We start from the raw sequence: 14,112 nt of genomic DNA, 5'->3' as shown, positions 1-14,112 counted from the left end.
TTCTGCGTGGTACTGCCAGAATGATCTTTCTGAAGTATAGATATTGTCCTTTTCAAAGACATCAGTGATCTCATTCCATTATTGAAGACATCTATCTATCTATTTATCTATCTATTATATTTGGGATCATTGCAACCCTTTTTTTTTTTTAAGATTTTATTTATTTATTTATTTGACAGACAGAGATCACAAGTAGGCAGAGAGGCAGGCAGAGAGAGAGGAAGGGAAGCAGGCTCCCTGCTGAGCAGAGAGCCCGATGCGGGGCTCGATCCTAGGACCCTGGGATCGTAACCTGAGCCGAAGGCAGAGGCTTTAACCCACTGAGCCACCCAGGTGCCCTTCATTGCAACCCTTTGATGGAAAAGATTTTCAAAGATGGAAAGTGAGCCGGGCATAACCTCAGTAGAGTAGGGCTCCAATCTGTCACTCTTAGATAGAGGTTTGCTAAATACTGAGTGTTTATACAAGTGTCCTGGAAATCACACTTTCTGGTTGAGACTCGGATTGAGTCCTGGAATGGGACCTCCCAAGCAAAGCAGTAACCCTCAGGCTATAGGCCTTATATCGGCAGCCTTTATGGCTCCCTGCTTCAGACCCACCTCTGCAGCCCGCAGGGAATGCACTATCACAGGAGTCCCCACTCCCCACCCCAAATCTCAGTTTCCTATCAAACACTTCCTGTGTCAGAAAGTGAAGTTGTCTGCTGGGAGCATTACTGGTGTTACTAGCGTTCTGTTTGTCCTGTTTGTTTTTTGAAAATCTGACTGTATGCTGCGTTTGTAAATGTTTCACAATTTTTTTTTTCTTTTTTTGTGCAGCCTGGGAACTCCAAGTGTAGCAGTGTGTACGAGAACTGTTTAGAACAAAGCCGAGCAATAGGTAGGTACAATTGTCTTTCCCCATCTGCCACTCTCCTTATTCCTTGCAAATCATATGGGGGTGTGTGGCCCTGGCTCTTAAACACCTCAGGGGGAAGGCGGGTGTATATAACCAGACACATAATGCTTCAGCTGCAGGCTTCCCACATTCTGAGCGGCCCAGAATGCCACATGTGCGTCACTTGGACTGTTCATGGTTTTGCCTCGTGCTTGTGTGCTCGACCACACCATCATTCTACCTTAGGAAGTGTTGCCCTGCTTTCACATCATATTACGTCTTCCTGGAAAGCTGCTTTCTCTGCTTAAAACTCAAGGGAGTTCCACTTCAAAGAAGATCAGACATTAAGTTAATGTGAAAATTGATGTGTGTCAAATCCATTAGGATTAAGATAAAATCTTTTAAGCAGAAAACAAAAAGAAATCTGAAATGTGAGGGTCCCAATTAGGGGCCCATGTACCTCACACTTCCCAGGGAATTAAGTGTCTTATTATTGCACGTGATAATTGGGGTTGGACATAACTTTCCCACAACACAAATGTAGAACGTCAGCCACCAAACTGGAAATATGGTTCCATAAGGTCATGCTGCTAGTTAGTCATTTAATTCTTATAAATTGTTGAAAGTACTTATTTCTTTGGGAAGCAAAGTTTTGCAACATTAGAGGGGGAGAGAACTGGATGATATAAGTAATAGGATGGAGGATAAATTTGGGTAATGAAACTCAGGGACTTAAATTAGCAGGAACTTACTACCTAGAAGGTAGTCATTTCTAAGGATACTTTCATACTTCCTCCTTCGGACTTATGCCAATGTAATCTATAAATTTTATTATTGTTGTTTTTTGAGAGAGAGAAAGAGAGAATGGGGAGGTCAGGGCAGAGGGAGAGGGAGAATCTTACAATATGGGGCTTGATTTCACAACATTGGGATCATGACCTGCACTAAAATCAAGAGTCAAATGCTTAAGTGACTGAGCCACCCAGGTGTCCCTAATTTTATTATTTCTTGTATGGGGGGATACATGAAAATTTATCATTTTAGGTACAGCTATGATTACTACCTCCCTCTACCGTGCAAAAATAATAGGAGTAGTAAGCTAAGACAGTATTGTTAATTCTCTAAAAATATGGTTCTTTTTGATAGATGTTAAAATTCCATGCCATTATTTAAAGTTATTAACAACTTTAACCTAACTTTTAATAATATGACTAAAACAAATTAAGCTAATGGTAAGTGTAAATGTCTTTTTACACCTCTGATCCCTAGAAGCTATATTCCTCCCTCGCTCCTTTCCCTTACTCAGAAATCCCTAAGCTAAGGGTTTAATAATAGTCAGGACCATATCACATATGCCCTGTAGCATGATAATCATTTCCTGCCTGTGCTGAAGCTCACTTGGAAATAAGTCCATGTCCTGTTTCATCTGACTGTATCTCTTCATTTATGCAACACTTCACTCAGTGGTTATTTACAAGGCCTCCTGTGGGTCTGGTCCTATGCCAGATGGTAGGAATGGAGTCACAACCAGTACTCATGTTTGCAGTCGAAGCAGGAAGACACATCTTAAGCAAATGCTGACAGATAGAATGAGCGTTTCAAAGCCCAGCATGTTATGGGAACAAACAACAGGGAAGCCTAAATTAATCGAGGGGGGCTATAAAGGGTCTTTCTAAATGTTCTCCAAGCAAACAGCGAAATCAGGACCTGAGGGATGAGTGGGAATTATCCAGGCACAGAGAAGGAAATGCGGAAGGAGGGGCAAGAGAGGGAGAGAGCATGAAAAGTATAAATGGGAATTAGAATTCCTGGTGTGCCTGGATCCCTTCCTAGATCACTGCACAGTTAGAGGACAGGAGAGAGAGAGAGAGAGACTTGGACCTAGAATAGAGTCCTAAGGAACTCCATCATTTTTGGTCCCATATACACCTTCCTTCCCAGCTCGTCTTCCTCCTCACCATTAAACAAATCATCTTGGGACGTCCTTCTGTCCTCAGTCACTTGGCTTCTAAAGGGAACTCACTGAAGGGAAACAGCCATCATCCCTAGAATAAGGTAATATATGCTCAGTCACAACACTCCCATTGGAGAAAAGGGGCATGACCCCCCTTTTTTCCCTGTCAAGAACCCCAAAACACATTTATGAAGGGATTAATGGATATAGAGATACTGTCTCAGCTTTATTCAAGATACTTCTTTTTATAAGTGTAATCTTTTTCATAGAATCCAATTTATTTTTTTGTTTATCTTGGTTTTAATTCTTGTCAAACCCAACAAACAGTGTAACCCCTTATACTTTCATGGTTTATACGTGCCTTAAGCTAATGTAAGCAGATCCAAACTTATGAAGAGCCTTTATTTGGAGCCTGGAATATACTTTTCCAGAATTAGTCAATTCCAGAATTAATTTTAGCCCTGATGGCTATCTCCTAGACAAGTGCACCATCTTCTTCTATTCTGGTTTGCCTGTATTAATGAGCTTAAATGTATATTTTGGAATGACAAATACAACAATAGAAGATTCTATTGCAAGTTTCTGTTCTTCAGTTGTACTCTAACTGTAGGATAGTCTGTAACCGGTACAGAGCTGCCTTTCATGTGGTGGCCCTGAGATAACAGTTCGTAACTGGGAGCCTTTCCGAATCTTGGGAAGGTGAGAGATGGTATTAGCAGTTTGGAAAAAGTCCTCCCGCGGGATACTTTTTTCCCCTGAAAATCACAGAGCTGTAACATTGTTTCCTTAGAAAAGCAGGTTCTAGGGCACCTGGGGGGCTCAATGGGTTGGGCCTCTGCCTTCAGCTTGGGTCATGATCCCAGAGTCCTGGGATCGAGCCCCACATTGAGCGCTCTGCTCAGCGGGGAGCCTGCTTCCCCCTTTCTCTCTGTCTGCCTCTCTGCCTACTTGAGATCTCTGTCAAATAAATAAATAAAATATTTTTTAAAAAAGAAAGGAAAAGAAAAGCAGGTTCTAAGTTCCCCCAAGGAGCCAGAATGCTAGGGAGCCATCTCTCTAGACCTCGGCCACTAAGGCCATAGAGGGATAGAAGAACCCAACCCCCACTCCAGGGGCCATAATAAATAAGGCCACTCGTATTGTGGTAGGAAGGACTTTATTACTGTGGTGTCCATTCATTCACAGACACCCAGAAATCAGGTGTTCCTAACTTGGGGCCTCCTGTGACTACTTGGACCTATGTTTAAAAACTGTTCTGAAATTCCTGACCAATGAGCAAATTAATAGCAGTTTCCAAAATAGCAAATACATAAATTTTATGGCTTTTCCTAGAGATTTATACTTAAGCATTTGAGAGACACCTATACAAATATTTTCAATAAGGTTTGGCTTTTTTTTTTTTCTCCTAAGACATTTATTTATTCAAATACTGACTCAAAAGGGGAGGTGAATCATAAGAGACTATGGACTCTGAAAAACAATCTGAGGGGTTTGAAGTGGCGGGGGTGTGGGAGGTTGGGGTAGCAGGTGGTGGGTATTATAGAGGGCACAGATTGCATGGAGCACTGGGTGTGGTGAAAAAATAATGAATAATGTTTTTCTGAAAATAAATAAATTGAAAAAATTTGAAAACAAAACAAAACAAAAAAAAACCGTGAATGCCAGTATATTATAAATACCATAATAGCCTTCTGCTTGTTGACATAGTTAATTTTATTTATCACCAGACTTAGGAAAGAAACCTGTCCCTGCTACTAAATTCTCTTGTGGAAAAAATTAATTAGCTAAGCAGAATAATATTTCCCTGACCTTCAAATTAAAATGGAAATAAGATGCTTGTAATCAAGAAGACATTAAATTCCCCAAACCCTAAGGGTTTGCACTTGAAAACTTTGGTACTTAAAGTATATACACTGCTTATATGATGTGTTTGTTTTCTGCCACCAATCTCTTCTTCGGCAGGTTGGATAGGTTCGTGGAATAACACTTGGCAAAAAGAAATTTTGGAATGTGTAAGGGCTGGCATATGTGGTTAAGCTCTTCTCAGCCACACACTTGACCCAAGAAAGATTTTAAATTTGGGTATAGAGTGGAGTACATATATTTATTTTAAGGCAACATTGCTGAGTTAAATAGAATAGTGCAGTTGAAGAAAAGGAATGGTTGTTTTCAAGAGAGACTCGGTAAGACATGAATGCTTCTGTGTAATCCTATGGAACGGTAAACCTGATGTGGTCAGCTCATGCCATGGTCTCTAAGGGGGCAGATGAGTCAGGATCTTGTGTTAAAGAATGACTCAGAATGTAGGGGGTCAAATATGCTGAGAAAGGTAGACCAGGTGGACATTTTTATTTCAGCATCTGTTCATTCAGCTGACAAACATTTTTCCTTCGAGTGCCTGCTTCGTACCAGGTATTGACGTTGCAGAAGATACACAGATAAATGAGTTCTAGTCTCTTCTTTTTTTTTTTTTTTTTTTTTTTTTTTTTTTTTTTTTTTAAAGATTTTTTTATTTATTTATCAGGGAGAGAGAGGGGAGAGAGCGAGCACAGGCAGACAGAATGGCAGGCAGAGGCAGAGGGAGAAGCAGGCTCCCCACCGAGCAAGGAGCCTGATGTGGGACTTGATCCCAGGACGCTGGGATCATGACCTGAGCCGAAGGCAGCTGCTTAACCAACTGAGCCACCCAGGCGTCCCGAGTTCTAGTCTCTTCTTAAGGACTCGAGGAATTTGCAGTCTCAAGGAGAAGACAGACAGACAAGCAAACATACATTACGTTATGAAGTGGCATCTAACCCAGCCTGGGGGAAGGAAGAACTAAGGGGGAGGCTTCTTGAAGGAGGTGAATTCAGAACAGAATCTTAAAGGACAAATGGGGATTAGGTACAGAAAGGGATAGCTAAGAACCATGTGCAGAGCCCCAGCATCAATGAATAAATAGGTAACTGAGCAGATATTATCTAGTAAGCAGGCACTATTTCCAGTGAGGGTCTCACCCACATTCTTTCATTTATCCTCACAAGTGTATTCTAAGCCAGACACCCCCATTTTACAGAAATGAAAACTAACACTTTGAGACATTAAGTAAATTTCCCTAGGCCACACCAACAGTAAGAAGTATCACAGAGGTTTGAACTGGTCCATGTTAATTTAGAAGCAGACCTCTTACAAACACTTGTGATCATAGTCTACTTTCAATAGATTTTTATCAGCAGACACTCCTAAATAAACGGTAATTCAATCACATATAAGTTATATATATATATATGTATATATATATATATACATATATATATATACTAATATGTTATACATGTCTTACAACACACACAAAAATAGAACATTTCAAATTTAGAGTTAATGATAATAAAGGCATTTTAAAAATGTCTTGGTGACATTCATAGAAAATGTTAATATGATAATAAAATTATGTTAATATGCATGGATTATAACACACACAGAAAATAGACAATTTTAAAGTTAGAGTTAATTATAATAAAGACATTTTAAAAATATATTGCTAATTATAGTGGCTGAATACTCTCATTAGATAATAGCTCAGTATCTTAAGGTAATATCATTGAGATGTCATTGGTATATATATATATATATATTGGGCTAACGTGTCCAAATATACATTTAGAGCATTTACTGACAGAATAGGCATACATCCACATTTCAGATCTTGATTATTTTAACTTTTGGGAGGCCAGAGTTCTGATCTAATTAGATCATTCTTGTTTATATAAGCTCAGGATGCAGCTGAGCAAGAGTTTGTAATAAAAGAATGATCTTCCGTCTTTGATTTACTGGCAGCAATCTTTTAGCCACTTACCCATTTATGAAAGTAAGTTTCGTTTAAACTAGATAATATAATTCATAAATGCACATAACCAAGCAAATGGAAACTGTCATGTCTTGTAAAATGCAACAAAGAAACGAGGTGCCCTGATCCTCCCTTCTTTAGAAACCCCACTCCTCCTCAGGATATCCCATATGCAGAGTCTGATGGGGGACAACATGATGTGTGACAGCTGGCAGACCAAGACGAAAGAAGGAGTAGGTAGTAAGGCTGTAGTCTTCTAACTGGGCTTCCCCTTTTTGGTGTACTCTCGAGTTTCTGTATTTTATATTATAAGGATTATAGCGCTATTCATCATGATGTGAAATCCAATATAAAGTTGGCCCTTTTGGGGCCACATTAAAGGGGTTTAATGACAGAAACAATAAAAGGACCGATGTTTTATGATAAGACAGTGGAATGTCACAAGTGTCGCCACTTCAGGTCAGCCTCACAGGAGTCTTGTAGCCCATGTGGCCAAAAATACAAATGAAGTTGTTTAAACAGAAAAACAAAAATATTCTGTCCTGGCATTCTGAGGACAGAACCATTTGGATGGTACAAAATACTTTGTGCCATTGGGTACTGAAATCTGGTGCTAGCTAGCATCCATTCATTCAGTGACTGTTTGTTGTCATATTATGTGCCAGGTTTGTGCACACAGAAGACAGGATCCCTACCTTCATGGAACATGGAGTATAGATGCAGGGCAAACATTAAACAAAATGATGTAATAGAATTATTCTTGTGATAGGGGCTCCAAAGGTGAAGAACAAACTTCTAAGAAAGCAGAGAGTCTTAGTGTGGTCTGAGAAGGTCAGCGAAGGCTCTATTGAGAAAAAAGATATTAAAACTAACACCTGAAGAGTGAGGGTCATGGAGAAGTGGTGGGAAGAGCCTGTCAATCAGAGAAGATGGCCTTATGGTGGAGATTATCCTTGAAGAAGGTCAATGTGATTGAGGGGCATGAAGGTACAAGGGAAGCTAGACAGGCAGGACCAGGGCTTGGGGCCTGTTGAAGAGTTTGAGTTTTATCCAAATAACAATTGGAGGTAGTTAAGGGGTTCTTAAACCACTGAAAAATATGATCAGATTTCAATAAAAAGATCATTTTGGCCACAGCGTATAGAATAGAAGAGAAGAGGAGGGAACAGAGTAGGAGTGAAGAAGGCGATAACCTGAGGGGTGGGTTCTTTCCATTAAATACCGGAATAAACATCAGCAATTGATTTGATGCTGAGCTTAGCAAAACAAAATTTTGGGCATAGAGAGAAGGCAGACTTTGCATTCTTAATAATTTTAAATAATGAGGATTTTGAAAAGCAGTTTAAGGGCACTTGAGTGGTGCCCTCAGTTGGTTCGGCATCCAACTCTTGATTTTGGCTCAGATCATGAGCTCAGGTCGGGAGACTGAGCTCCATACTGGGTTTCATGAAGGATGTGCAGCCTACATAAGAGTCTCTCCCTCTCCCTCTATCCTCTCCCACCCCAGCTCGCGTGTGCATGCTATCTCTCTCTCTAAAAAAAAAGTGGGGTGTCTGGGTGGCTCTGTGGGTTAAGTGTGCGACTCTTGATTTCAGCTCAGGTCATGATCTCGGGGTTGAGGGATCGAGCCCCACATTGGGCTCTGTGCTCAGTGCAGAGTCCACTTGTCCCTCTCCTTCTGCTCCTTTCCCTGCTAGGGCTCTCTCTCTCTCTCAAATAGAGAAACAAATAAAAATCTTTTGTTTTTTTTTTTTAAAGGCAGTTTAAATAATAGATATTCAAGTTCTGTGTGGCACGTGTGTTTTCTTGGTTCCTGGACCACAGTCCTGAGCAGTGTTAAGTGTGGTTTGTATTGTTCGCTGGACAGTTGGCTCTCTTTTTTCTCTGGCTGATCCTCTCTCGGGTCTTCTTGGTTTGTTTCCTATCTGGTGTTGAAGTAGAGGGTCAGCTGAGGGGCTGTCAGAGAGAGTCTGGGAGTCCAAGGGGAGGGTTCTTTCTCTCAAAGCCTGGTGTTCATCTTGTTTTTACAGGTCAAATCTAGAAGTCAGTATTAAAATCTGTATGGGATGGGGGTGGCTTTTCCCTCCCTATCAGTTCTAGATTCAAACACGATTTTACTTATTGTTTGCAAAGTAAAAATATGATACATTGATATGATACATATGATATGATACATTGATATGTATCAATGTACAATGATACATTGATCATTAATCACTACAGGTAATGCACCAGAGAGAGGAGTGCAATCCCATCGAGATTCCTCATTAATGAAGCAAACATGTCGAGTGGATTTCTTCAATGACCCCTGCTACATAAATACACAGGCTCTTCAAAGTAGACTTGGCTCTGCCCCAAATCAAGGCTCAGCTCACCCCCTGGGGAGCCCATGGCACCGTGAAAGTAAGTAGCTGCTCACTGTCTGTATTAGCGTCCTATGGCTGCTGTAACGAGTTACCGCAAACTGAGTGTCTTAAGGCAACAGAAATTTATTATGTCACAGTTCTGGAGTGGTTCCTTCTGGAGGCTCTGGAGGAGAAGCCATTCCATGCCTTTCTCCCAGCTTCTAGTGACTGTTGGCAATTTTTGGTGTTCCTCGGCTTGTAGACACATCAGTCTCTGTCTCGGTCTTCACATGGCCTTCACCTCTATGTCTCAAACCTCTCCCTCCTGTGTCTTCCAGGACAATACCTTTCTCTTCTAGGTGGGCCCTAAATCCAGGAAGATCTCATCTCGAGATCCTTGATTTAATTACACGTACAAAGACCCTTTTTTTTCAAATGAAGCCACATTCACAGGGACTAGGGATCAGGACTTGAACATATCATTTGGGGGGCCACTATTTAACCCACTACACTGTCTCTCATTTTCAGGAAGTCTGTTTCATTGGCCTCATTTTCAGGGAATGAAAAGGATTCTTACCTCAGTCTTATACCATAGTTAATTGTGGAGATGTTATGGATTTCAAGGTTTGGGGACTTTGATTTTGAATAATCTTTTCAGATACTTTAATGGCTCTCAACTTTTGGTTTCTCCTGTGTACTTTTGCTGAAGTAAGGACTGTCAAAGCCAGGATATGATTTTGAATTTGTTGGTTTGCATTAGGAACAATGACCATTATCTGGCTCTGCTTGGTGATGATTTTACTTTTATTCATTTCAAAACTCCTTGTTAAGTCGTCTATACAGCACTAAAATAACATGGCTCCTTTCTTCAACCATAGCCTGTGAGTAAAATACAGTAAGACAAACATCATTTTCCTGCTAAATTGCTTCCAGGGGTAAATATATGAATAGGAACATAAATAAATAAAAGCAAAACAAACAAAAAGCCTACAATCAATTAAAAAATGAGTAAACCAAAAAATGCTTTTTGTAAAATATTAAAGTCTATTGGGTTCAAATTTGGGTGAGCCAAATTTGGTTCACTCCAAGGATGGAGAACCAGTTGTTCAGAAAGCCCTTTTGCTAGCCGAGGAAGTCTCTCCAGACTGCCAAGGGCAACTTTCCAGCTAGTGTGAGCAAAGACAAGATGAATTTTGAAGGAGATATTGCTGAACCCGGACTTCACCAGACCATCTTAACTCCTAAACTAAGAAACAAAGGTCCTCATTGCCAGCCACATGACAAGTGAGCCACCTTCTTGCAAGCTTTCTAAGACCCGTCTTGGCACCCAGACAACCTGGTTGGATTCTTTGGAAGCAAACACTGAGATGGGGTTTGGGCCTGTGGGGTCTTTATTGGGATCACTATCAGGAAGGGAGGGGGAGCCAGTAGGCTTAGGCAGAAGGAGAAGCAGTCCAGACAGAGCCTCAGCCAACCCTACTGAGAGTATGTGGGGCCCATCAGAGCTGTCCCACACTGGTCCCAAAGGGTTGGGCTTTTATCCCACTTGTCTCAATCTTTAGGTAGAGGCTGCATGAAGGAGGGCAAGCCTTTGGGCAAGGAAGCATTCTGCTGGTAAGGCAGAGCCTGAAGGGGCAGTCAGCTGCAGGCTGGCTGTTGACATCTGGGGCACTTGGTCCTTCACTGTCTGGAAAATGGAGGCTAAGTAGTTACAACGAAGCTAACAATTACCCAGTTATCTGGGTAGCGCATCTCCGTGTTTACCACAGAGGGTATCTCGGGTCACGGATGATGGGATATACAGTTGATTCATATTTCTGCAGTGAATTTAACTGTTCAGTGTTCAGTGACTAGTGTGGATAAGGCAGTATTTGTTAGAGGGACTGTTTTTTGAAAGAAGTTTCTGGACCTCAGAAGTAACTTGCTAAGAATATATACTTGATAGCTTCCATTTCACGGACTTCTCGGAGCACCAGTGTATTATTAGAAAAGTCATTTATTGGGTGCCCCAAATTAGGTGATCTGGGATATTCATTGATTCATAACTGCAGTTTCTTTATAAACAAATCTCTAATGTTAGAAATCTTTAAAACAGCCAGGATATGGAAGCAACCTAAGTGTCCATCGATATATGAATAGATGAGGAAGGGGTGTGTGTGTGTGTGTATGTGTGTGTGTGTGTGTGTGTGTGTGTGTGTGAGAGAGAGAGAGAGAGAGAGAGAATATTATTACACAGCCATAAAAATTCACAGCCATAAAAAAGGATGAGATGGGGCCATTTACATCAATATGGATGGACGTTGAGAGCATTATGCTTAGTCGGAAATAAGTCAGACTGAGAAAGACGAATCCTGTGTGATTTCCCTCATATGTGGAATCTAAAAAGACAGCAAATGAATAAACAAACAAGAAGCAGAATTAGACCTATAAATACAGGGGAAAAAAACCGATGGTTGCCAGAGAGGAGAGGACTGAGCGGATGTGCAAAATGGGTGGATAAAAGCCTCCAGTTATGGAATGAATAAGCCATTGGAATAAAAGGCACAGCATAAGGGGAAAAATCTGTGTCATTTAAGCAAAGAAACATTGCCTTTTGCCATAGACAATTCAAGGTAAAAATCAATCTATAATAACATTCCTGTCATTAGTTGGAAGTAAATAAAGTCACTTTTGTCCAAAACTGTACTATCAAAAATGTGTTTTCACTGATTTTAGCCTTCTTTTTTCATCCTTTTGCCTCTCCCTGCATTGGCAGCAGTGTGTTTAATAATTTAGGCTTCTGGTATTTTTTACTTTTTATTTCCTACTAGGCTATAATGTTCCATAGCCCTCCTGGGCTTCTTGCTACCATTGCTCTCTCCAAAAAAATTAATTCCAGCTCCAAAAGTATAAATAATATTGATTTAATAAAAATGAAGTAAGATGGAGTGGGGATAACTTTATACATACTTTTCTGCAAAATGTCTTAAATACACTTTTTTTCTCCATAATGTTTCGTGCTATCTCTTTCCTTACTTCCTCAAACACCCTGGTTAGCTTCGTTAGACCTACTTAGCCTCCATTTTCCAGACAGAAGCTTACTGATTAGTTCAGTAAGACAAAACAAAACCAACTCCAGAGACATGAACCTAGTATTTCTCAAGCATGGCTCCCAGGCTCCCAGTGCATCCTATCATGCCACCAATGTAAGAAAAGTTCCATACAATCTTTATTTTTATCAAATGTGGCAGAAGGAAATCACTGGTATTGACACAATCTAATCTGTGTACCAATTTATTGTCCCAGTAGAGCCAGTCATAACAAAGAAACTCCCTCAATATAATAGTGTAAAAAAACACCAAAATTTACTTTCCCTGTAGCCCACAGATTGGTGGTACAGGACTGGTGAGACTGCTTTGTCATTCTCAATACCTGGTTTGCATCGCTGGTCTAAGATGTTGCATCTCTGGCCTGAGTTTCAGTACAGCCTGAGATCTTTTATCTGGCTTAAGGTCTTTGGTCTCTGGTCTATAAGCTTGGGCTCCTACTATCACATGAGTGTTCAGCCAGTAGGAAGAAAGAAAGACAAGAAGAGTGTGCACACATTCCTTGGAAAGTATGGGCCCAGAAATGGAAGGCAGGCATCATTTCTATTCTCCTGCCCTCCACACAGCTTAGACATGTGGTCAGCCCTAGCTTCAAAGGAGCTAGAGTAGTTGTTCTGGCAGGGTGGCTATGTGTCCAGCTACAGCTTAGGAACTCTATAACATCATGCGAGGGAGAACAGGTATCGGTACACAATTGCCTGCCTGCCTATCCATGAGCTGTTCTTTTCATACTTGCCCTCTCCCAAAGGGAGACCTTGCAAATATCTCATACAGTTAGAGCTTTCAGCTTAAAACCCATGATACCTGGATGAAGTCCTCTCAATCAAGATTGGATGGGGATCCTTATTATTTGCCAAATTGTCTGTACCCTCCCACACCCAAAATTAGTGGTGAAAAGAGGGATAAGATAACCATCATAAAAAAAACCTACATGCGCTAAAGGGAAGCATCCAAGACACAGGGGTCACTGGTACATAGCAATGACCAAATCCCATCAAGCAGTAATTGTGAAGACTCCCTGAGCTGGAATTGGAGAAAATTACTTGCTTGGACTCTGGTTCAGCTTTAGGACAGGAGTCTCCTTGTCCATTGCTATCTGTGAGTCTGGACTGTGTCCTCTGGGTTGTTCTAGCCATTATGCTCTGCGGACGCATCTAAAGGCAATGATGGAGAAAGTGCCTTTCTTGGGGGTGTCACCACTTTTTGCAACCTATTTTCTGTGGGTGTGGGCTTGATAAATTGGAGTCTGCTTTAGAAGCCAAAAAGGCATAGACAAGGAGGGATTGTGATTCATTGGCAATGTCATTTCCTTAAAAACTCAGTAGGATTCTCCTGTATTTGCTTAGAATCAGTTCCTCGTGAACTTTCCCGCAATGTTCCTTTCTTAGCTTCCTATTGCCTGAAGGATGCCTTCTCACTTTCCTGTTGGTAATTTTTGTGTTCTCTCTTCTTGGTTACTGTTCTTTGAGATTTGTAAATTTAATTAATCTTTCTAAAGGACCCAGGTTTTGGTTTCATTTCGCTATTGCTTTCTATTTTGTTTCATTGATTTCCATTTTTATCTTTTTTATATTTTCTTTGTACTCTCAATTAAATGTTCTCTTCTATATCCAGCTTGTACTATCTTTTCTTCTATTGGCTTTATAGTCTTTTTCCATAATAAAATATTTACTTCACATGGACTTTATATTTTCTATGAGGTAGGGGGGGTCTAACTTCATTTTGCCTATGTAAGTGATCCAATTTTGCAAAAACCATTGACTAAGTATCTCCTCTTTCTCTAATGTCACTCTCCATTAGGCTAGATTCTATGTATGTGGATATATTTCTGAGCCTTTATTATACTTTTTCTAATCCCCTACTTACCTGTTTTATACCAGTATATTAATTAGTAGGGCTTTGTAATATAACTTAATAGACATATAATTCTTTCTTTATATTACAAATAATTTTTTCAGTGGGTACTATCTCAAACTTTCACTTATTACTGACATTATATGTTAATATCTTTTTCTACCAACTTTT

The 14,112-nt window shown here is 40.4% G+C and overlaps 1 protein-coding gene across 1 annotated transcript in view; it reads left to right on the top strand.

Annotated features, from left to right (window-relative positions):
* The window catches only part of SHC4 (SHC adaptor protein 4), a 136,582-nt gene that overhangs the window by 102,341 nt on the left and 20,129 nt on the right, over positions 1–14,112 (top strand). Inside the window, exons 9-10 of the mRNA XM_059181486.1 lie at positions 819–879; positions 8,880–9,059. Coding sequence (XP_059037469.1) covers positions 819–879; positions 8,880–9,059 — 241 coding nt within the window. The remainder of the gene's footprint in view (positions 1–818; positions 880–8,879; positions 9,060–14,112) is intronic.

This window comes from Mustela lutreola, chromosome 7 (assembly GCF_030435805.1).
Source record: "Mustela lutreola isolate mMusLut2 chromosome 7, mMusLut2.pri, whole genome shotgun sequence".
NCBI classification, from domain to species: Eukaryota; Metazoa; Chordata; class Mammalia; order Carnivora; family Mustelidae; genus Mustela; species Mustela lutreola.
This window is presented reverse-complemented; position numbering and strand designations above follow the sequence as displayed.